Source organism: Hyperolius riggenbachi, chromosome 6 (genome assembly GCF_040937935.1).
Source record: "Hyperolius riggenbachi isolate aHypRig1 chromosome 6, aHypRig1.pri, whole genome shotgun sequence".
In the NCBI taxonomy this organism is placed as follows: Eukaryota; Metazoa; Chordata; class Amphibia; order Anura; family Hyperoliidae; genus Hyperolius; species Hyperolius riggenbachi.
Window position 1 is genome coordinate 113,008,354 of NC_090651.1, and position 22,197 is coordinate 113,030,550.

Here is a 22,197-nt window from a genome sequence, read left to right on the forward strand (position 1 = left end):
GATCAGATACTCTGATTGTCAAGGAAGGAAAAGGAATTTGCAAAGCTTCTGAAAATCAGCTTGATATCTGTAGGGGTTTATCTGTAAAGGGCTTACTTTATGTCCTATTGCAGCCTTTTCATTGTAAGTCAACTCATCCAAATCCCTGTTGCCTTCATACAGTGGACTTCCTTGACATAGCTCCACATGTCAACACATGCTGCTCCAGCATTCAAAATACTATTGTTTATCCCACAAAAATGAACAACATATCTCCAGCCTGTATAAATAGAAGTTATTTATGTAACTGTCTCTGTAGACAAGATGTCAACAGCAATGCTTCACATTTACTGAAGCAGTGTGGTGAAGAAATCTGTGTGGTGAAGGGACTTTTCACATCATTTTAGCCCTGTGGGAAAGGAACAGACACGGAATAGCACCAATGTATCTTGGGAGGAAAAATAATAGGGTAGTAGTAGTGATGAACTCAATCCAACCTCACATCATGTCAGTCGAACCGATCATGTAGCATGATTGGTGAAAGAATGTGCAGGGGAGGCGAGTAAGAGTACAGACATCTTATCATTTTCCAAGTTCAGGTCTGTTGAGCAACAATCACCTGATGTGGGTACTAAATGAGACAGCTCATGGTGACCCAGAACCACCTGGAAGGTGAAGCCCTCTATTAAAAAGAAATGCACAATTTAATTTTGACTTCTTAAAACACAAGGTATTTGCGATAATTCAGCTGTAAGTGAGCAATGGTTTCCCATGATGCATCACTTCCCAAATATGCAAATCATCTCTTTATGCCCTCGGTCACACAAATGAGGCAAGTGGTAATCGGCCAGGATGAATTTGTTTTTAAAGAAAGTGTTTTGCTCTTATTTGCAGCAGAAAAACTTCCTCAGGATCCCCTTGTTTTAAGAAGGCAAAACTCCATTTACCTTATGTAAGTACAAAGCTCATTTATTTAATTTATTTATTTATTGTATTTCTAAAGCGCCAACATATTACGCAGCGCTGGACATTAGTTTAGGTTACAGACAATATTTAGGGGTGACACAGCAATACGACAATACAGGAAAACAAGAACAACCAGATCACGCAGCACAGAATGCTTAGTCAGTCACTAGATGGGGGCATGGAGATTAGGCAAGTTAGGTTCACTCAAATGCATAGAATGGGTGCACAGTAATGGAGGTGCATGATCAGGTAGGACAGAAAAGGAGGAGGGCCCTGCCTGAAAGTTGGGCAGCACGGTGGCGTAGTGGATAGCGCTCTTGCCTTGCAAGTGCTGGGTCCCCGGTTCGAATCCCAGCCAGGTCAACATCTGCAAGGAGTTTGTATGTTCTCCACGTGTCTGCGTGGGTTTCCTCCGGGCACACTGGTTTCCTCCCACATCCCAAACACATACAGGTAGTTTAATTGGATTCCCTCTAAATTGGCCCTAGACCCTAATACATGCACTACACAATATAGACATATGACTATGGTAGGGATTAGATTGTGAGCCCCTCTGAGGGACAGTTAGTGACAAGACAATATATACTCTACAGCGCTGTGTAATATGTCGGTGCTATATAAATACTTAAATAATAAATAAATCTAGAGGGAGAGGTAGGGACACGAAAAGCAGGGCTGTGGAGTCGGAGTCGTGGAGTCGGAGTCGGGCAATTTTGGGTGCCTGGAGTCGGAAGTCGGGAAAAAATGCACCGACTCCTAATGAATTTGTAACTGTAATTAAAATAGAAAATATGATAAAATGTTCTATTTCTCAGATAATAGTCATTAAAAATAATGTATATATACAGTAATAGCTGTGCTTAGTCCACAAAAATGAAATAAACCAATCAAAATTAGTTACTTGTGCTGCTTCAATAAAGCAGTCCCCGTATTTTTAAGGTCAGATATACATATCTGATTGTGACTGTATATATGATGTGTACACAGGAATCTCTTATATATACTAAATAACATCTATGCTGTAAGAATAAAGCCTGATGTGTAGCTGTGTCACTAATAGAGATGGTCAATGAGATGGAAATAATTCTGCACTGATGCTGATTTATGCAAATGTATGCACTCCCTTTGCTGATGAAATCAAATAATTTGATATGTTGTTAAAATTTGTTTTGGTGACTACAAATTAAAGGGTACCTGAGACGGATGAAAAGTAAAGTTTTATACATACCTGGGGCTTCCTCCAGCCCCCTTCAGGCTTATCAGTCCCTCGCTGTCCTCCACCACCCGGATCTTCTGCTAAAAGTCCTGGTAATTCAGCCAGTCAGCGCTGTCCGGCCGCATGCCGCTCCCACAGCCAGGAACATTCTGCACCTGCGCAATAGTGCTGCACAGGTGTAGTATGCTCCTGGCGGTGGAGTGTGTGCATGCGCACTACGCCCGACTGGCTCAAGTACCTGGACTCATAGCAGATCCAGGTGGTGGAGGAGGACAACGGGGGACTGATTATCCTGAAGGCGGCTGGAGGAAGCCCCAGGTATGTATAAAACTTTAATTTCATCTGTCTCAGGTTTACTTTGTTACACAGTAGTACTATACTCTACATATGCACTCCCCACAGAGCTGCAGGGAATCCACTGAGAATGCTGTGCACATTGAACACAGAGGTGTTGTCTGTCACCTATAAACCTTGTTCAGATTGTGCATGAAGAATGTGTAATAGAGGAAGAATCTCCTCATTCCCCTGCAGAGTACCTGCACATCATTCTTACATGTACCCACACTTACATTGCCTAGGGCCTCATAGATGTTCTTTGTTCCGGTTTGTACCTTTTACAAGTACTCTTACCAAGGACTAGTTTTAGTCTAAAGGGAATAAATATAGTAGTCTACATATCCTTCTCACTTCAGTTGTCTTGTAAAATTCCTAAGCGTTGGCAGTTAAGAGACGAATTTCACATTACATACTTTTAATCAACGAAATTGTAATATGCAAATTAGAGGAGTCGGAGGAGTCGGAGTCGGTGGAATCCTAAACTGAGGAGTCGGAGTCGGTGGATTTTTGGACCGACTCCACAGCCCTGACGAAAAGTAGGGGACCAGAGTTCAGCTGTGGGTTTAGAGCACTTGTGAAGGGTAGTAGGACAGAGTAAAAAGGTGAGTTTTGAGGGCCTTCTTGATGATGTTGAAGGAGGGGGCTGCCCTAATGGGTGGAGGTAGGAAGTTCCATAGTGTTGGTGCAGCTCTTGAGAAGTCCTGGAGGCGTGCATGGGACTGGGTGATGCGGGGGGAGGTCAGGCGGAGGTCATGGGAGGAGCGGAGTGAGTGGCTAGGTGTGTACCTCTGAGTGAGATTGGAAATGTAGGTTGGACAGGTTTTGTGGACAGATTTGTAGGTCAGACACAGTATCTTGATTCTGGACTGGATAGGAAGCCAGTGGAGGGATTCATAGATGGGAGCCGCCGTGGTGGAGCGATAGGAGGAGTGGATAATTCTGGCTGCCATATTTATGATGGACTGCAGCGGGGCAATTCGGCTCATAGGGAGACCAGAAAGAAGGGCATTGCAGTAGTCAAGGCGGGAAATTATGAGGGCATGGATGAGGAGTTTGGTGGTGGCAGAGGTCAGGAAAGGGCGGATCTTGCAGATTTTACGGAGGTGGAAGTTACAGGACTTTGTGAGCTTTTGGATGTGGGGAGTGAAGGGTGGAGTGGAGTCCAGGGCGAATGGTAGTGTGGTTAACGGTGACATGCACATCTGGGAGGTTTAGGCATGGCCGGGGTGGGAAGATCATAAATTCCGTTTTGTCTAGATTTAGTTTCAGGAACCTAGCAGACATCCAGGAGGAGATGACTGATCGGCAGGAGGAGACCTTGTCCATGTTAGTGGTGGATAGGTCAGGGGTGTGGAGATAGATCTGGGTGTCATCTGCATACAGATGATAGTTAAAATCCATGGAGTAGATAACCTTGCCAATGGAGGATGTGCATAGGGAGAACAGTAGGGGACCTAGGACTGAGTCTTGGGGGACTCCCAACGAGAGGTGGTTAGGGGTGGATGAGGACTCATTGAAGGAGGTAGTGAAGGAGCGGTTGGAGAGGTAGGATGAAAGGCAGGTCAGGGCGAGGTCATGAACGCCCAGGGACTGGAGGAGTAGGGGATGGTCTAATGTGTCAAAAGCTGCTGAAAGGCCAAGGAGAAGGAGAATGGAGTATTTGCCTTCAGCTTTAGCTAAGGCAAGGTCATAAACCACTTTGGTGAGAGCTGTTTATTGAGGTACTGGGTCAGGCGTTTGCCTCAAAACTCCTTGAGCGTCTGGTTCACAAAGGGGAGGAGGGCGGTAGTTGGAGGGTAGTGAGGGGTTGAGGGAGGGTTTCTTGAGCAGGGGTAGTACCGTGGTCTGCTTGAAGTCTGAGGGGAAAGTGCCTGTGGATAGGGAGAGGTTAAACAGGGTAGTGAGGACTGGGGCCAAATCCATGAAGTGAGGCTGGAGATCAGAAGGGATGGGGTCAAGGGGGGAGGTAGTGGTATGGGAAGTCTGCGTAGGTGGTTGACTTCCTCAATGGTAGTAGGAGTGAAGGAGGTGAGGGGAGGATATGGTGGAAGAGGAGCTGGGTGGGAGGGGGTGGGAGATTGGATAATTCCTGACGGATGGCGACTATTTTGTTGGTGAAGTGGGTGGCTAAATCTGTGGCAGAGGGAGGAAACAGAAGGTGGGGGGGGGGGGGGGGGTTTAAGCAGGGAGTTGAAAGTGGCAAAAAGACCACTTGTGGGTTGGAAGCTTGTGCGCCGATAAGCTTGGTAAAGTATTCCTGCTTTGCATTAGCAAGGGCAGTGTGGAACTGCAGCAGGTTAGTCTTGTACTGTAGGAAATCCTGGTTAAGTTGAGTTTTCCTCCATTTCCGTTCATGTACAAGGCTAGCTATAGACCTGCATGCCGGAAAGTAACTAAGAAACAGCGGTAACCCCAGAAAAACCTAGAGGGAAGGGTGCCCCATCAATGGCCAACATTCTTTCTTATGGCCCATACTCACGGGCAACTTTTTGGGCCTGTCGCCAGCACACGTGAGCGTGTGGGCGACAGGCCGGCGACAGCTCCTCGCCAGGTCCCTCCGCGTACACACGCAGAAGAGGGACCAGCGGCGCGACGGAAGCTGTCGCCGACGTTCCTCCTCCCCCCGCCGGAAGCTCCGTATTCCTCAATGGAGGTTGCTGTCGCTAGTCCGTGTACTCACGCGGACTAGCGACAGTTGCGGCGGTAACTGTCGCCAGGCGATTGAGCAGTTCAATCGCCTGGCGACATCAGCGACGAGCAACAGTTCGGGGTGCGCGCCCGTGCAACGGCGCATATTCACGGGCGACAATTGTAGCCCATGAGTATGGGCCATTAGTATTGCATTCACCTCAAGCCCCCTTCTCTTAACAATAAAGCCATGACCTCCAAGCAGTGCCCCCTGACTCTGTGTAGAGTTAAAGAAAAACTGATAGCAGTTTTACAGTATATTAACATGTTACATCAGGCAGCTGCCCCCTCTTCCTATCTGCCTCTCTTTCTCATCACAGCCTTGTCCACTGCCAGTCCAGTGCTAGACTGTGGATGTGAGGTGAAGATGAAGGCTAACAAGACATGAAGACAACTTGGCGCTGTGATGGATAAATATAAAATGCGCACCAGTGCTTCCCTACACACTCTGCAATGGATGCTCTCTCGGGATCATCTGAGGGAACGCTTGAGTAAGAAGGGCCCCCCGGCCCTCAAGTCCCAGAAACCACAGAGCCTACACCCCTGGTAGTTAGGCTACTGAGTGTCATAAAATTAGGATAAAGGCAGCCATAATAAGGGTATCCAGAAATACAGGGCTCTAGGAAAATGGTTATGGCTAAAGTCACTTTCCGTGCTAACTGTTCATTCTTGCCTGGAGTTTACCTTTAACATTTTATTCTAAGGACACAACAGCCTCATGCAAAGTTATGAACCTGCTGTAAAATTCTAGGAATCTGAGATTGAGGGAGCGTGTTTGAATGTGAAAGTCCATTACTCAAGTCATCGGTGACAGCTGCACACTCTCAACCTCATACTTGAGAGTGCACAGCTGTGTTGAATAGCAGTTCATACTGGAAAGAGGGCTGATTCATTTATTCCTACTATGAAACAAATAAACTGTTAAGCTTCTTATAATGTCCAGGCGTCCATAGAGTAAACTACGGCAACAGATTGCAGGCAGGCACACACATTTGTGTTATTGTGCAACGTATCTGCTAACATTGGGAAGTACAATACTTACGGTAACACAGACTGATATTGTAGCCTTAGGCTGGCAATAGATGGGAAGATATTCATCAGACCAATGGGTGAAGCAGCATCTTGCCATCCTAAAAGAACACCTGTCATTAGGGGCGTAACTACAAATCATGGGGTCCCCCAGTAAAACTTTGAGGCCCCCTTAAAGTTCACAACCCTTCCCTTGGTGACCCGCACAGTCTGGGGGGGGGGCTGGTTGCAGTCGGCTGCTCTCCCCCCCCCCCCCCCCATCCCTCCTCAGTTATGCCCCTTCCCTTCCTGTCATCAGAGAGATGTGGAAGGAGATCTTCTATAGCAATGTTGTACAACTGAAATCCTCAAGGGCCGAGTTCCTCACACATTTTTGGCATAGCTCAAATTCATTGGTGTGACTGAATCAGGAAAGGTGTGGTTCATCAGGTAGGAAACACTTCTCTCTTACTCCGTCCATCCTAAGCACTGGCATGGCTATGGCCCTATGCTTGTTTTCTGCCTGCAGTCCTGATTGTATGGCAATAATACTTTCTAACATGCTCACTGGAACAACGGCGGAGAGGATTTGCCCAGAGTTGCAGAGTTCCAATTCCTTCTGGGCCACTCTCTTTCCTTTAAAAGCAGCTATTTTGGGGCCATCTTTATCTGCTAATAGCCAGCACCTATGCAGTAAGGAGTTCTTTGGGCAACCCTCCCTAACATTGCTACTGCCTATTGAGTGCGCTCTAGTGGCTGCCTTGCAAGCACTTTGAGTCCGACAGGAGAAAAGCGCTATACAAAAACTGGAATTATTATTGTCGCATCCAGAAAGCAAGCATGAGCTCTTATGAATGTGGTCTGTGTAAGTGGGCTTGCCACGAACAGCCACAGGTGGGACAGTATGTGTTTTTTATTAGCATTGTTCTGCATTGAACAGTACAAAACTAGTAGTAGAAGAGGTGCGAGCAATAATTGATCCAATCTAATCAAATATCTAGTGGTGCATGGTGGCAGGATGGGAAATCCCATCTTATTATGTATGTATACTGAGCATTTGATTTCAGTGCCAGTCTGACAATTGATAGCACTGCCACCGTGATAAAGGTGGCCATACACTTATAGATGTACAGCAGATTCGACCATCAGATTTCTGTCAGATGACTGTTCGGTCGAATCTGACAGGAATCTATCTGATGTGTGCCGCACACTAGGAACAAATTTCCAATAGATTTCACAATTAAATCTATTGAAAGTCAATGGAAATGCATTATTGCACCATTCGATCCAATGCAACTCTATGGGCCATCGACCTGCTGCCAACAGCCGATCCACCTACATTTAGATCTAGCAAATCGATCGATTATGCTTCCTGCTGCATCGATTTCTAGCAGATTTGGTCGCAGTCGAATCGGCAGTTGATCGATGGCGGAAATTGACTGTATGGGCCCCTTAAGTCAGTACTGCTTGATGCAGTATAAATGTACTGTATGTGACCGCCATTTGACCTGCTATGCAATCACTAAAAGTGCATTGTGTTTGTGGCTCTGCATCCAATTTGTAAATGGTCTACTGAATGTTTATCATTCAACAAGGTGACTGTAAATACATTACCAGCAGATTTAATCAAAGTGGTTTGTCAGTGATGTACACAGGGTTGTCTCAGTAGCCAATGGCATCCAGTTTGCAGTTTATTGCAGTAGAGCAAATGGAACACTACTATCAAGTGTATACTGTATGACTCGTTGTATAATGCTGTTTGCCTTATGTATGACAGGTAAACTTGCATCTGTGTATTGTATTATTGGACTATTGTTCATAGTAAAGCATACATGTTTGGATGCGGTGTTTCCCGTGTTTGGTGTTCTATTTGAGAACTGCTTCTCTGGCTGAGCACTTGTGTAAACCTAGTTCACTATATCAAAGAACGTAAACATAACTCTATTTGCTTTCTTTTTTGTCTCTAGTACAAAAAAAGTTATCTCTTGATATACAAACTGAAATAACTTTTTGAAGTTTCATGAGTGTGTATTCCTTTCTAGATGTTAGCAGAGATTAGAAGAGACAATAGTCTGTGGTGTCCAGACCTCATTCCTCAGTTTATAAGGCCATAAGAAGAAAAAGCAGCCTAGCAACAGCCTGCAAGGGACAGGCAGAGGGAACGTACCAGCAGACTCCAATCTCCTCTGCATTTATCAAATGCCACATACCAAATATTTATATAGTGCAGCCTTGGCTGTTCCCAGGGCTTGCGTGGTTAGGATTAGCGTAATGTGCAGAACATTAAGGGACGGTCCATACAGACTGCTCCCGTTGGTTCACTTAGTCGCAGCCAAATGCTTTTCTGCTACCACACAGAAAAGCATTTGGCATAGTTTGTTTTGTGTCATCCACATTTAGAGCCTTACGGGGATAGACTGTAGCCACAAATGCCACTGACTCCAAAAGCTACATGTAGTGTCTGGGCAAACTCGATCGATTGTGGTACTTAAGCAGACGATGGCAAACAAAGTAAATAGAACGCTCCCATTTATCTCAATTACAAAGCGGTGGCTCCTGAACAGTAATTACTACCAACAAGAGCAGGCTATACTACAGATGCCCACATTCTGTATAGTGTCAGATGAATCATACGTGTACTGGTGAGGAAAAAACACGTAACACGTGACCATGAATTTTCACAGGAAAGCATTATGGAAGTTTTTGCATGCGATTTTTATATTGTGGTAAAATGCCTGCAGTCACAACAAGTGTGACCCCTCCCATAGGGCCCGTTTCCACTGAGTGCGAAATCATAATGTGAATTTTTGCATTAACCCTGAAACCTATGCAGTTCAATGGAGTGGTTTCCATTTGATGCGTTTTTCCAAATACATTGCTATATGGACTGCATGCTGCAGATTTCCATGCCACACACTACCCTGTATGCGAATCACGATTAATGAAAGTCAGTGGTCCCGAATGCGAAATTTCGAGTTTGTGATGCAAATTTTCACATCAGTTTTCCTATTGAACATGCTTCTTCCTATTTCCTGTGTAGTCATTGATGTGATGTTGCTTTAAAGATTAAAAATCGGATGTCAAAATTTGCATTAAAAATGCATGCGGTTTCCAAATCACCTTAATTTGCATATGCAAATTCGGATGTAAAATGCACAGTTCCAATACTAGTGGAACTAGGCCCTTAGAGTATGAAGCAATGTGAGTAAGCTTGACTTGCACTTTCTAAGGGACCGTATGCAAGTGGCTGGATAGTGTGTGAGTGGCTGCAGCTCTGTAGCACTTCGAGTCCGGCAGGAGAAGAGCACTATTATTATTATTATTATTATTATTATGATTATTATTTATATAGCGCCGACATATTACGCAGCGCTGTACAGTGTGTGTATGTGTATATATATATATATATATATATATATATATATATATATATATATATATATATATATATATATATATGTCACTAACTGTCCCTAAAAGGAGCTCACAATCTAATCCCTACCATTGCCATATGTCTATATTATGTAGTGTAAGTACTGTAGTCTAGGGCCAATTTAGGGGAGAGCCAATTAACTTATCTGTATGTTTTTTGGATGTGGGAGGAAACCGGAGTGCCCGGAGGAAACCCACGCAGACACGGGGAGAACATACAAACTCTTTGCAGATAGTGCCCTGGCTGGGATTCGAACCAGGGACCCAGCGCTGCAAGGCGAGAGAGCTAACCACTACGCCACCGTGCTGCCCAGCACTATACAAATGTTCAGATTATATGCAATTCTCTTTTTTCACCTGAGTTTTCTCCTAGGAGATACATTTTCATCTTCGATTTTCCAGCACTTTTCAACTAAAAAAGTACCAAAAAGTAGGTGAAAAAGTACTATCAAAATTATTTTGAGCATTTTCTTGCTTTCTGGAAGCATTAAAGAGAATCTGAAGTGAGAATAAATCTTGCTGATTCTCTTATATATAGCAGGGGCATATTTGCCCCTGCTAAAACGCCGCTATACCGCAGTGAATTGCAAATGGAACAAGGTATTAAAACTACTTACTAACTCTCTACGGCTATATGCAATTAACTTTTTCACCCAGGTTATGTCCTAGGAGATGCATTTTATCTTCTCTTTGAAATAACTTTTCAGCATTTTACAATTGAAAAAATATTCAAAAGTTGGTGAAAAAGTGCCATCAAATTTATTTTGAGTACTTTCTTGCTTGCTGGTGGCTTAATTTGCATATATTCAGCAGTGTTGCTCTGGGAGACATCTCAAGCTCACTCCAACCTGAATTATCGCAAATTCTTTCTGTTTTAGGAAAGCAAACTTTTGTTTTTCTTAATGTCTATTTAAGTTCTGAAAGTTAATGTCGATTTAAGTTCTGAAAACTCAGGAGAAAAAATGAATTGCATATAGGCTTACGGCCCACATGCAATTCCTTTTTTGGTAACACACCATAACCGCAATATTGTAGGATATCTACCTCTATATAATGATCATCACTCTGTCTCACCTATACTACTCTTAATATCCAATATTCCATATGACATAGGGAGCCTGAGTATTGAAAATACAGTATAATTTATTAATCACAAAAGTTATTATAAACAGCGTTGCCATAGACCACATACATTTAAAAACACTTAAAAATCCCCTATCCATAGACCAATAGTCGCAACCTAAGTGTGAGAAAACGCGGAAAAGCCGCCGCGTGCGCTCAGAGTAAGGCGGCTGTTTCCGCGTCCAACGCGGCGGTCTGCACGCGTGGGCCTACATCTGGTGGTATGGCCGAACGCGGAGAAACCGCCGCATGCCTTGATAGCGGTGCGGCGGATTCCGCGTCCAGCGCGGCGGGTGGTGCGCAAGACATATCTGGTGTGGCTGGGACTGATAGTCCACACAGGTTCAGAACGACGCGCGCGCGTTGAGAGGCTGAACTTTTATGACAGCCAGAAGGGAGTCAGCTGACCAAGCCGGTCAGCTGACGATGCAACCAGTTCCCATTGGTCCAGCACTTAGGGGAGGCGCTGGAGAGTGCTGTGCTATAAATACCGGGTGCTGGTCATTCACTGGTTGTCTGCCGTTGCGATCACTACGTGGAAGCACTCAGACCTTATTGTCAGAATCTGTGTTATCATTTTGTTATACTTCAGACTAGTCCCAGGGTGTTGATGATCAAGGACCTCACACCAAAGATTAGGAATCTGTGTTATCATTCTGTTATACCTCAGACTAGTTCCAGGGTGTTGATGATCAAGGACCTCACACCCCAGATTAGGGACTCATGTTATCATTCTGTTATACTTCAGACTAGTTCCAGGGTGTTGATGATCATGGAGCTCACACCCAAGACTAGGCATTGTTTATTATCTGTTATGACCTTCTGCTTTCCTGACCACTCTTCTGTTCACTGATTTGGTACTCCGCTATATCTGATACTCTGTTGCCAAACCCTGCTTGTCTTAGGATTACCATACCAGCCTCCTGTCTTTGTACCTTGTATGTCAGTGTGTTGCCGACCTGGCTTGTCCGACCTTGAGAGCTATCTCCCCAGTTAAGAGAGAGTTCACAGATCTGCCAGTGACATCCTTCTCTTGGTGTCACTCACACTCTGGTCCTTCCCTCTCCCAGTCTGACTCCTCCCCACGGGAGAGTCTCAGGCTGCTGTAAGGTACTACTCCAGCAGTATTCCCTACTGCCTTGTACCTGTCCTCCTGGTATTGTTCTCAAAGTATTACTGTTGCATCAAACACTCATATCTCTCAGGTGTCCAGAGGTTAGTAATATATCTGATTATTGGTGATACTGCAGATCATCAATAATCGGGTATATATCTGTATTCTTGGTAATACTGCAGTTCACCAATAATCAGACGCTCTCTGTGTTACACTGATCGTTACACTAAGCAATGGGCATAATTGTATAGGTGCACCTATATACTCATATCCGGATAATTTTTCTTCAGACCCCTTTGCTGTATTGTAACAATACTATGGATTGACATCCATCCGTGGATATACTTGTAAATCTTCAATCCTCCTGCGTGCAAGCTAAAGCACACCTCTGCATAAATAATGCATACACCCTCATTACATGCACGTTAGTATATATGCAAAACCCTCACAGCCATGCAACAGCCAAAGCGGTATTAGTATCCACGTTTAAACCCAGCTCGGAAAGCACTGTCAGAGTTCACTGCATCAGCGGCATTTCCTTTTTTGACCTGAGTTATCTCCTAGGAGATAATTTTCATCTTTTTCTTCAAACTAATTTTTTTTAGCATTTTGCAATTGAAAAAATACTCAAAAGTTGGTGAAAAAGTACTATCAATCAATTTTGAGTATTTTCTTGCTTGCTGGTGGCTTAAAACGTATTTTATTTAAGTTGCGAAAATATCATGTAGGAGAAAACGCAGGAGAAAAAGTGAATTGCATATGGGCCTACATGTCTTACGTCTGTATGTTTATGTATAGTAGCCTATTTTAACCTCCAAGTTTTCTTTATAAGATTTCATTTACAATTCAAACTTTACATTTAGGATGCATTTCAAGCACTTTGGAAATGGATTTCAAATGCAAAAATAATCATCAATGTACTCCCAAGTTTGAATCTGGGTATAGATCTTTAAGTGATCAGGAAAGCTCATTAGTGATAGGTTGTTGAATAAAGTGTGCATCTTCCTTGCAGTTAAATCAAACCCACAACTGGTTTGGACATAAGGACTTACTTTGCTTGCTGTGTTTTCAAATGACATGGAGAGTATAAATTGTATGGTGTAAATTGGAGAGATGATCAGGACCAGACTATATCAGGCGTGATTTTTTTTTTTTATAACAGCATTTTATGGAACCAAGCACACAAAAATGTGCATCACAAAAAAAAAACTATTTAGTAATAGAAATCCACAGTTTGGTTGCAATTGATGGTGAGATCAGCAGTGTTAAAGGGAACCTAAACTGAGCAGGATATGGATTTTTCCTATTGAAATGATCCCAGTCGCCCGACTCTCCTGCTGATCCTGTGTTTCTAATATTTTTAGACGCAGCCCCTCAACAAGCATGCAGATCAGGTGCTCTGACTGAAGTCAGACTGGATTAGCTGCATGCCTGTTTCAGGTGTGAGATCCAGATACTACTGCAGCAAATTGATCAGCAGGAGAGTCAGGCAACTGGTATTATTTAAAAGGAAACCTCCATATCCCTCGCAGTTTAGGGTCCCTTTAACAAACTTGGAATCTCCTCACTATGCTTCCTCCCTCCCTCCTTTCCAGAGAAACCTAGTGCCCAACCCCGATAACCCATATGATAACTATGGCAATATTTTCGATATCACCGGTCAGGGACGTTTCTTGGGCAGTGCGGGCAGGGCGACCGCCCTGGGCGCAGACCGGAAAGTAGGAGAAAGGGGGCGCAGGCAGAAGGACGTAACTGCTAGGGAGCTGGTGACGCACGGTACAGCCAAATGGAAAAAGGAAGATTACCAGCGCAATCACCTTCCTCGACTCCTTCTGGGCTGCCTGCGTCCGACGTCAAGTCATCATCGCGTCAACACTACGTGGTGACACCTGATGTCCTGTAGCGGTACTGCAGGCTGTCACCCTCGCCCTGGTTGCAATTTATCCTAGAAACTGCCCTGTCACCGGTTGGGGGTTGACTGCAATTCTTGCCTTAACCATGCTTCTTCACCCCCCTAGTGACTGAAGCCTATCCACTGGCTGTCAGTGACTAGGGAAGCATGACTGCAGCAGCTAGCGACCCCCTCCCCCATATCATGAATATCATTTTAATGCACACTTTTTCATAATTCAATTTCTTTGAAATGCAATGATAAAAATCCTAAACTAGGGTTTACATTATGACAGCCACACAATGATTCTGACATCCTTAAATCACCAACTTCTCATACTCATAGGCACTGTCAACAATCTTAGTATGCACATTGTACATTTTGTGCTGGAGTGAAATACACTGTGCATTTTTTTTCTTTATTGTCACAGTGACAGTAACATTCTGACAGGTTTGGACTGGTCCAACTCCTCATGGGGTTTTTTCAGGGATTTATTTTTCAGAAGCACTTACATAATGGCAGTTACTGAATCCAACTGTTAAAATACCGTGCAACAAATAGGGTAGCTGGATGGCAGTTTTCCATAGATCTTTTACAGAAGGTACTTTTGTAAAGCATAAAGGAAATACTGAAACTCCCTCCATAAGGAGATGGATTAGTCTAAAACCTGTCAGATGATCTGTCAGATTTTTACTGCATACTGTATGTGACAGTGACATAATGCATTGTATTCTGGGATAAATTGCTGTTCTTGTCTGTATGTTTACTTGTATTTAACATTTTACCAACCATAATGTCTGTAAACCTTTCTTAGAATTACTAGTGGGTTTTCCAGGAACACTTTCTGGGAAGTTGTGATAAATTTGCCATCCCATTCAGCATTCATTGTTGGGGATAATTATACCATCATAATGGCGGAAGTAGTTTTTTCATGAGGTTTGACATGGAAATGTTCCCTTTGAGAAAATACCTGAAGGTCACCATTTTAAAACCATAATTACATACGGTAATCTGTCAACTGTGGTAACAAAACCCAGTCCTAAAAGCATGAAGGCCTTCTGGAGAGTTAGTTGTCACTCTGATGGAAAGTGGCCAGTGTTAGAGACTCGAACAGAGGCTCTGTGAATGGAGAAAACGCTCACGTTCTGAGGTGAACACAAGAGGCCAGTCTGTGAAGAGAGATGTAGCGTCTTTCTTTCACCTGACAGACTCTCTTGAAAGCTGAAGTATTCTGTGTCTTTTTTTTTTTTTTCTCTCTCTACAAAGTTGAAAACCTCTCTGTTCTTTTTTTCTTTTTTTTTTGTCAGGACTGAAGAATAATGGCTGCTGGGAAATTTGCCAGTTACCATAGAAATGTACAAACGAACCATCAGTTCCCACTGACATCTTCAATGGACCTTCTAAGCAGCAAATCCCCCCTTGCCGGGCGGCGGGTTGATTCGTTTCAGGATGTCTGTATCCATGGCACATTACCCCGTAAAAAGAAGGACAGGATTTCCATTAGATCCACTGACATGTTCAGCCACATGGGAACCTTGCCACATACCAAGTCGCCAAGACTGCCTACTCCAATCATGCAGGATATCATTGAGGAATATCCATTTCAGGACCGGAAAAAGACCTTATTCCCAACAAGGTATTATAATTGAACCAGTATTTATTTACAGATGTGAGTGCTGTCTTGTCACAATTGCTGAAAGATGCTGAAAAGTTAATAGCAGTTTTGACACAGTACAAACTTATCTTGTTACCAATAGCACTCTCTCTTATTAATAGCAACCAGTGAATTGCTTTTACTGTAATAATGCTGGACAGAAACAGCACAATCCAAGGAGGTCAGACATTCTCAATAGAAAATCATTTGGTATTACATTTCAGCAGCAATATGGGGGAGAATTTATTGAACGGTTAGTGTCATTGGTATCCAGAGAAGACAGTGTGTCAGCCAATTCCCTCCTAGTTGTCTGTGAAAGTAGGAACAGATCACATATTGGCATATTAAATGTAATGTTGCCTTCTTACAACAAATCTACACTGAAAATTAAAAGTCAAAATAAACACACGCATCATACTTAACTCCCGTGTAGTCTACTCATTAATCTTTCTCCCCTCTTGGGTCCTGTTTGTCCACTGTGATCAATGGATTTCTCTATCCTCCATTTTGAAAATAGCCATTCCCCCATAACAGCTTCCAGGTCAGCACACTGTTAAACTGTAATATCACCCACTTGAGCCATAGGGAAACGTGGACATTACCTTGCTCATCAGCAGGGCTGTGGAGTCGGAGTCGTGGAGTCAGAGTCGTGGAGTCGGGCAATTTTGGGTGCCTGGAGTCGGAGTCGGGAAAAAATGCTCCGACTCCTAATGAATTTGTAACTGTCATTAAAATAGAAAATATGATAAAATGTTCTATTTCTCAGATAATAGTCATTAAAAATAATGTATATATACAGTATATATGCAGTAATAGCTGTGCTTAGTCCACAAAAATGAAATAAACCAATCAAAATTATTTACTTGTGCTGCTTCAATAAAGCAGTCCCCGTATTTTTAAGGTCAGATATACATATCTGATTGTGACTGTATATATGATGTGTACACAGGAATCTCTTATATATACTAAATAACATCTATGCTGTAAGAATAAAGCCTGATGTGTAGCTGTGTCACTAATAGAGATGGTCAACGAGATGGAAATAATTCTGCATTGATGCTGATTTATGCAAATGCATGCACTCCCTTTGCTGATGAAATCAAATAATTTGATATGTTGTTAAAATTTGGTTTGGTGACTACAAATTAAAGGGTAACTGAGACGGATGAAAAGTAAAGTTTTATACATACCTGGGGTTTCCTCCAGCCCCCTTCAGGCTAATCAGTCCCTCGCTGTCCTCCACCACCCGGATCTTCTGCTATGAGTCCTGGTAATTCAGCCAGTCAGCGCTGTCCGGCCGCATGCCGCTCCCACAGCCAGGAACATTCTGCACCTGCGCAATAGGGCTGCACAGGTGTAGTATACTCCTGGCGGCGGAGTGTGTGCATGCGCACTACGCCCGACTGGCTCAAGTACCTGGACTCATAGCAGAAGATCCAGGTGGTGGAGGAGGACAACGAGGGACTGATTATCCTGAAGGCGGCTGGAGGAAGCCCCAGGTATGTATAAAACTTTAATTTCATCTGTCTCAGGTTTACTTTGTTACACAGTAGTACTATACTCTACATATGCACTCCCCACAGAGCTGCAGGGAATCCACTGAGAATGCTGTGCACATTGAACACAGAGGTGTTGTCTGTTTACACTCTCCTCATTCCCCTGCAGAGTACCTGCACATCATTCTTATATGTACCCACACTTACATTGCCTAGGGCCTGATAGATGTTCTTTGCTCCGGTTTGTACCTTTTACAAGTACTCTTACCAAGGACTAGTTTTAGTCTAAAGGGAATAAATATAGTAGTCTACATATCCTTCTCACTTCAGTTGTCTTGTAAAATTCCTAAGCGTTGGCAGTTAAGAGACAAATTTCATGTTACATACTTTTAATCAAAAAATTGTAATATGCAAATTAGAGGAGTCGGAGTCGAGGAGTCGGAGTCTGTGGAATCCTAAACTGAGGAGTCGGAGTCTCCGACTCCGACTCCACAGCCCTGCTCATCAGTTGTCCTTTCAATTATATCTAACAGTATCTGATATATTTTAATTTCTGACAAAATCTTGTCAGAACTGGAAGGAATCGTTGTAAGTAAAAAATGGTGAGCTTCTGAGAGGTACCGACCATGAGGTAAGTATGTAATATTCATTTGCAGGTAAATCATGTGTTTATTTTAAATAATTTTACTCTGTTCAGGATCACTTTAAAACAGAAGGTATTTGTGATAAATCAGTTTTAAGTGAGCAACGATGGTTTCCTATGATGCTTCACTCCTGAATAGGCAAATCAGCTCTTTCTGCACCTGGACGCCAGAACCACTGGTGTTTATAGTGAGCCTGTAGCTACTAAATTGTACACAGCCACACAAATCCAACATGCTTACAGCTGTTCTGGTCCTCATCAGTGCATGACATGGATTGATATGGCTCTTACATAAAGGGCTAAAAGAGACCAAAAATCCCTCTATTAAAAAGCAATGCTAAATGTAACTTTGCTTCTTAAAGAGACTCTGAAGCGAGTCTAAATGCACTTTTTTAACATGCAGTCGTGTTAAGAACTATAACCCCTGCTAAAACGCCGCTATCCCGCGGCAAAACGAGGGGTTTATACCCCCCAAATCCCCCCTGCAAAATCCACGACTTTCTTGGTCGTGGATTTTGCTGCTTATGGAGGCAGAGCTTTCAGCTGCAGCTCTGCCTTCATGCGTGTCAAATGCTGCACAGATCTCCACCTCTCCCCCGCCCCTCTCTGTGAAGGAAGATTGAGAAGGGCGGGGAGAGGTGGCGATCAGCGGGGATTAATGCGCTAAGAGGCAGAGCTCCAGCCATAAGCTCTGCCTCATCAGGAAGCGCTCCCCGGAGGTAGGAGAGGGGATTTGGGGGGATAAACCCCTCATTTTGCCGCGGGATGGCGGCGGTTTAGCAGGGGTTATAGTTCTTAACATGGCTGCATGTTAAAGTGAATTTAGACACGCTTCAGAGTCTCTTTAAAACAGAAGGTATTCGTGAAAATTCGGTTTTAAGTGACCAACTGTGTTTTCCCATGATGCATCACTCCTGAATATGGAAATGATCTCTTTATGCCCCCGAATAATCTTATCCAGGGGCATAATATTGGCATATTAGCCAGTGTATTTTCTTAAATCTTTAAGCGATCTTAAAATGCTTTTTGTGCCCCTCAGTAGTGTTGCTCAAATGTGCCACAGTTCAGCCCGAGAGCCATTCAGCTCAACTGCATAACTCAACAAAACTTCTGTCAGGGTTTATTTCTGCTAATGGGTAAACATCAACTGGGTAGTCTTCTGCTGAGTAGCACAGAGCAGGCATTTAAAATGCTGAGCTATGGCCTGTTCAGTCTAGTCTATAGATTTATTGCCCTGGCGACTCAATCTGTGACCAGAAGGTGAAAATACCAGATGTTATCAGAAAGCAGCAACTGGAGCGTGCTTCTGTGTAATAATTATCTGCTCCTGAGCCAGAGAGGTCAACTCCAGAAAATGTAACACTTGTGTGGAAAATTCTCAGGTCCTGTTCAGTCCAGGTTTTTGATAACATCACGGCAAAAGGTCACCTGGTGTCAGATGGCATAGGGAGATGCTGAGGCACAGGCCCACAGTTTGTCTTCATTGTGGTGATTCCCATAGTTAGTAAAGGAATGGAGTACAGTGGTGTTTGTAAAGGCTTGAGTTCTGCGTGCCTTTTCTTGTTGCTTAACATGGAAAGCTTCGTCCAAACCTGGTAAAATAAAGATCTAGATCTTAAAACTGATTAAAATTGCTTCCTTATAGCCGTTCTCCAAGAAAACTGCACAGATATAACCGTGATCACTGTCGCCAAATACTTCCGACAGCCTACGTAATGCCTACACAGCATTACGTCCGTTCCGCCTATGTCCCGGTCTGCAAGGAGGCAGCTTGTGTTTACAAAAGCTTTGTAATTATAATGTATGACAATTGTGCCACTCCACTAGTCAACCACAATTTGCTGTATACAGTTCCTCCTCAGTTCAGTATCCTTTAAGGACCTCAAACCACATAGTCAGTCTCAACTCTCCAGGGATCACTGCAGTATTCTTCTAATTGATGACAAATTTCACTAGCTCTCTGCTGCGCTCTTTCATTCAGCACTCTCAGCTCGGCAGCAGATAGTAGCCATGTCTGTAATTAGGTGAAACGCTCACTCAATATGAAACCATACCAGCCCACGTAGCTTACAGCAAACTCCTTTTTATTCCTCAGTAAACACAGAAGATAAAGCAATCCACCACACCAAACCTTTCACAGTGGTGTAACTACAATTCATGGTGCCCCCCATTGAAACTTTGATGCCCACCCAATGTTCACAACCCTTCCCTTGATGCCCTTTAAGGCCTTGGGGCCCATCTCACAAGGATCATAAAACAAGTTTAGCCTCCATGATCTTTACACCCCTAACAAATGTAGCCACAAAACACCAGATCTGAAGTAGTCTCCTGAATCTGAGGAAGGGAAGGTTATAGTTGAGGAGGCCCCCACAGCTTTGGGCCTTCCTGCAATCGCAAGGGCTGCTCCCCTCTATTTACCCCCTTGCTCCTCTGTGTTTCCTGAGGAATAAAAGGGGTTTGTTGTCAGCTACATGGGTCGGCATTATTTCATATTGAGCGAGAGTTCCACCTGATTACCGACATGGCTACTATGTGGTGCAGAGTTAAGAGTGCTGAATAGGAGAGCACAACAGAAAGCAAGAAAAGCTTTGTAATAATGAAAAAATAAATTTATAACCTCATATGAATAAAATCAAATAAATGCTTTTACAAGCAGCCAGTCTCTCTAATGCCTGAGCAGACAAAGCCTAGTGCTATGGTGGGAACTGTACAGGAATATCACCTTCTCAGTTACTCATCACACAGCATTTTGCAGAAGCCCTGCTGATGTTTTAATTCTTTCCTGAACACTGGGAACCCAGGACATGCTATTATGTTGCAAAGGGGGGTTTAGAGGAAGGAATTTGATGGCTGGACAACATGCACAGCTTCTCCGTTTGCTGTATAAACAGTAGGGACCCATTCATGCCCTTTTGGCTCCATATAAATGCAAAATAAAAGTGTGTGTGTGTGTGTGTGTGTGTGTGTGTGTGTGTGTGTGTGTGTGTGTGTGTGTGTGTGTGTGTGTGTGTGTGTGTGTGTGTGTGTGTGTGTGTGTGTGTGTGTGTGTGTGTGTGTGTGTGTGTGTGTGTGTGTGTGTGTGTGTGTGTGTGTGTGTGTGTGTGTGTGTGTGTTTTAGCCACTGCCTTGACTTAGCAGCATGCTTCCATAAGCCAGGAGGACTTGGATCAGAGGTGGCTCAGAGTTCCTGCCTTTGCTACTGTAAGGCAGAAGCTTGTGGACCTTTTCTGGGGTCTTAAAACCATTGATCTAAACTTTCAATAATTGGTAATCTGGATTATCCAGCTCCACAAAGCCAAAAATGTTATTCATCAGCTGGCCTTCTCCAATTCCCACAACAGTAGCAATCATTGTAACATTCTAGAGCAGGGGTCCCTAAACGTTTTGGGTCGAGGGCCGGGTCAACATACTTCAGACTGCTGGGGGGCCGTAGTATACATAAAATGATGTAGAAGTCTTTGTGGGCCAGACAGTGAAGCATACCCAGGTGACAACCTTCAGTCCAAGTGGACAGCAGTGTCACCTGATGTGGAATTTGATTGGAAACCAGCGAATTTCTGCTTTCTGGCTTCCATGTGGATGGGTGGTGCCAGCACTGCTATTCTATATGCGGACCACCAATATTTAAAGATGTAGCTGACTGCATCTATAAGTAATACCTTTTGTGTGTGTGGGTGAGGGGGCCGGTAAAAAAAACCTCAGGGGGCCACATTTGGCCTGCGGGCCTTAGTTTGAGGACCACTGGTCTAGAGTATCCTTCCAAATACCAGACTTTAGATGTATTGCAGAGCTCCATTGAGTCAAAAGTCTGCATGCTCCTTCTGGGAAGAGAGGTGTGGCCATGCTGCTGCTTAAAGCGGGCCTGAACTCTGAACATCCTCTCTGCTCTAAAAGATATGCAACAGAATAATAACCTTTAGGGCTTGTTCACACTAACGGCATTTTTTGCCCTCTTTTCAAGTGCAGGCGATTTTTCAAAATCTCCCATAAAACGCTTGTGCAATTAATCTCTATGAGAAGGTTCATATCAGCGCGTTGCGCCCGCTTTACGGTCGGCAAGGCAGTGCCTGTACCATTTTTGGGGCGTTTTTGGTATAATGGGTGAAAGGTCAAAGAGGTCACTTCCTGACTTGCATCAGGGAGTGAATTACAAAACCGTTTTGGAAAAGCGCTTAGAAAATTGCTTTTATTAGAAATGCAGCGTGCAGTGGCGCGCTAGGAGGGGGAAAAAAAACGCACAAAAAGCTTTGTTTGTGTGTTCAATTTTAGGTGTGAATGAGGCCTTTCTTTGTTACAGCTAATATAAACTTTCAGTGTTTATACTTCCTGATTCATGGAAGCAGACATATTGTAAACATCCTGTCCTTTCAAATGAGCTTATCTGCCATCTCTGCCACGGCAATCATGTGACACAGGGAGAGCTCAAATTACAACTTGTGACTAGACAAAAATCACGGGGAATTAAACAGGCTAAACTCTCTAAATATATATAGGGTGCATTTTTCTGTTTTCCTTCTGCCCTATGCAAGAGTTCAGGTCCACTTTAAAGAGGAACTCTAACCAAGGATTGAACTTTATTCCAATCAGTAGCTGGATAGAATAAAAAAAAAACCAACAACAAAAAAACACTTTAAATGTAGCTTACATTTTAA

At 43.6% G+C, this 22,197-nt stretch overlaps 1 protein-coding gene across 1 annotated transcript in view; it reads left to right on the top strand.

The window, feature by feature from the left end:
• The window catches only part of BCAR3 (BCAR3 adaptor protein, NSP family member), a 183,727-nt gene that overhangs the window by 27,957 nt on the left and 133,573 nt on the right, over positions 1 to 22,197 (top strand). Inside the window, exon 2 of the mRNA XM_068239776.1 lies at positions 15,060 to 15,388. Within this exon, the coding sequence (XP_068095877.1) occupies positions 15,072 to 15,388 (317 nt within the window). The 5' untranslated portion in view covers positions 15,060 to 15,071. The remainder of the gene's footprint in view (positions 1 to 15,059; positions 15,389 to 22,197) is intronic.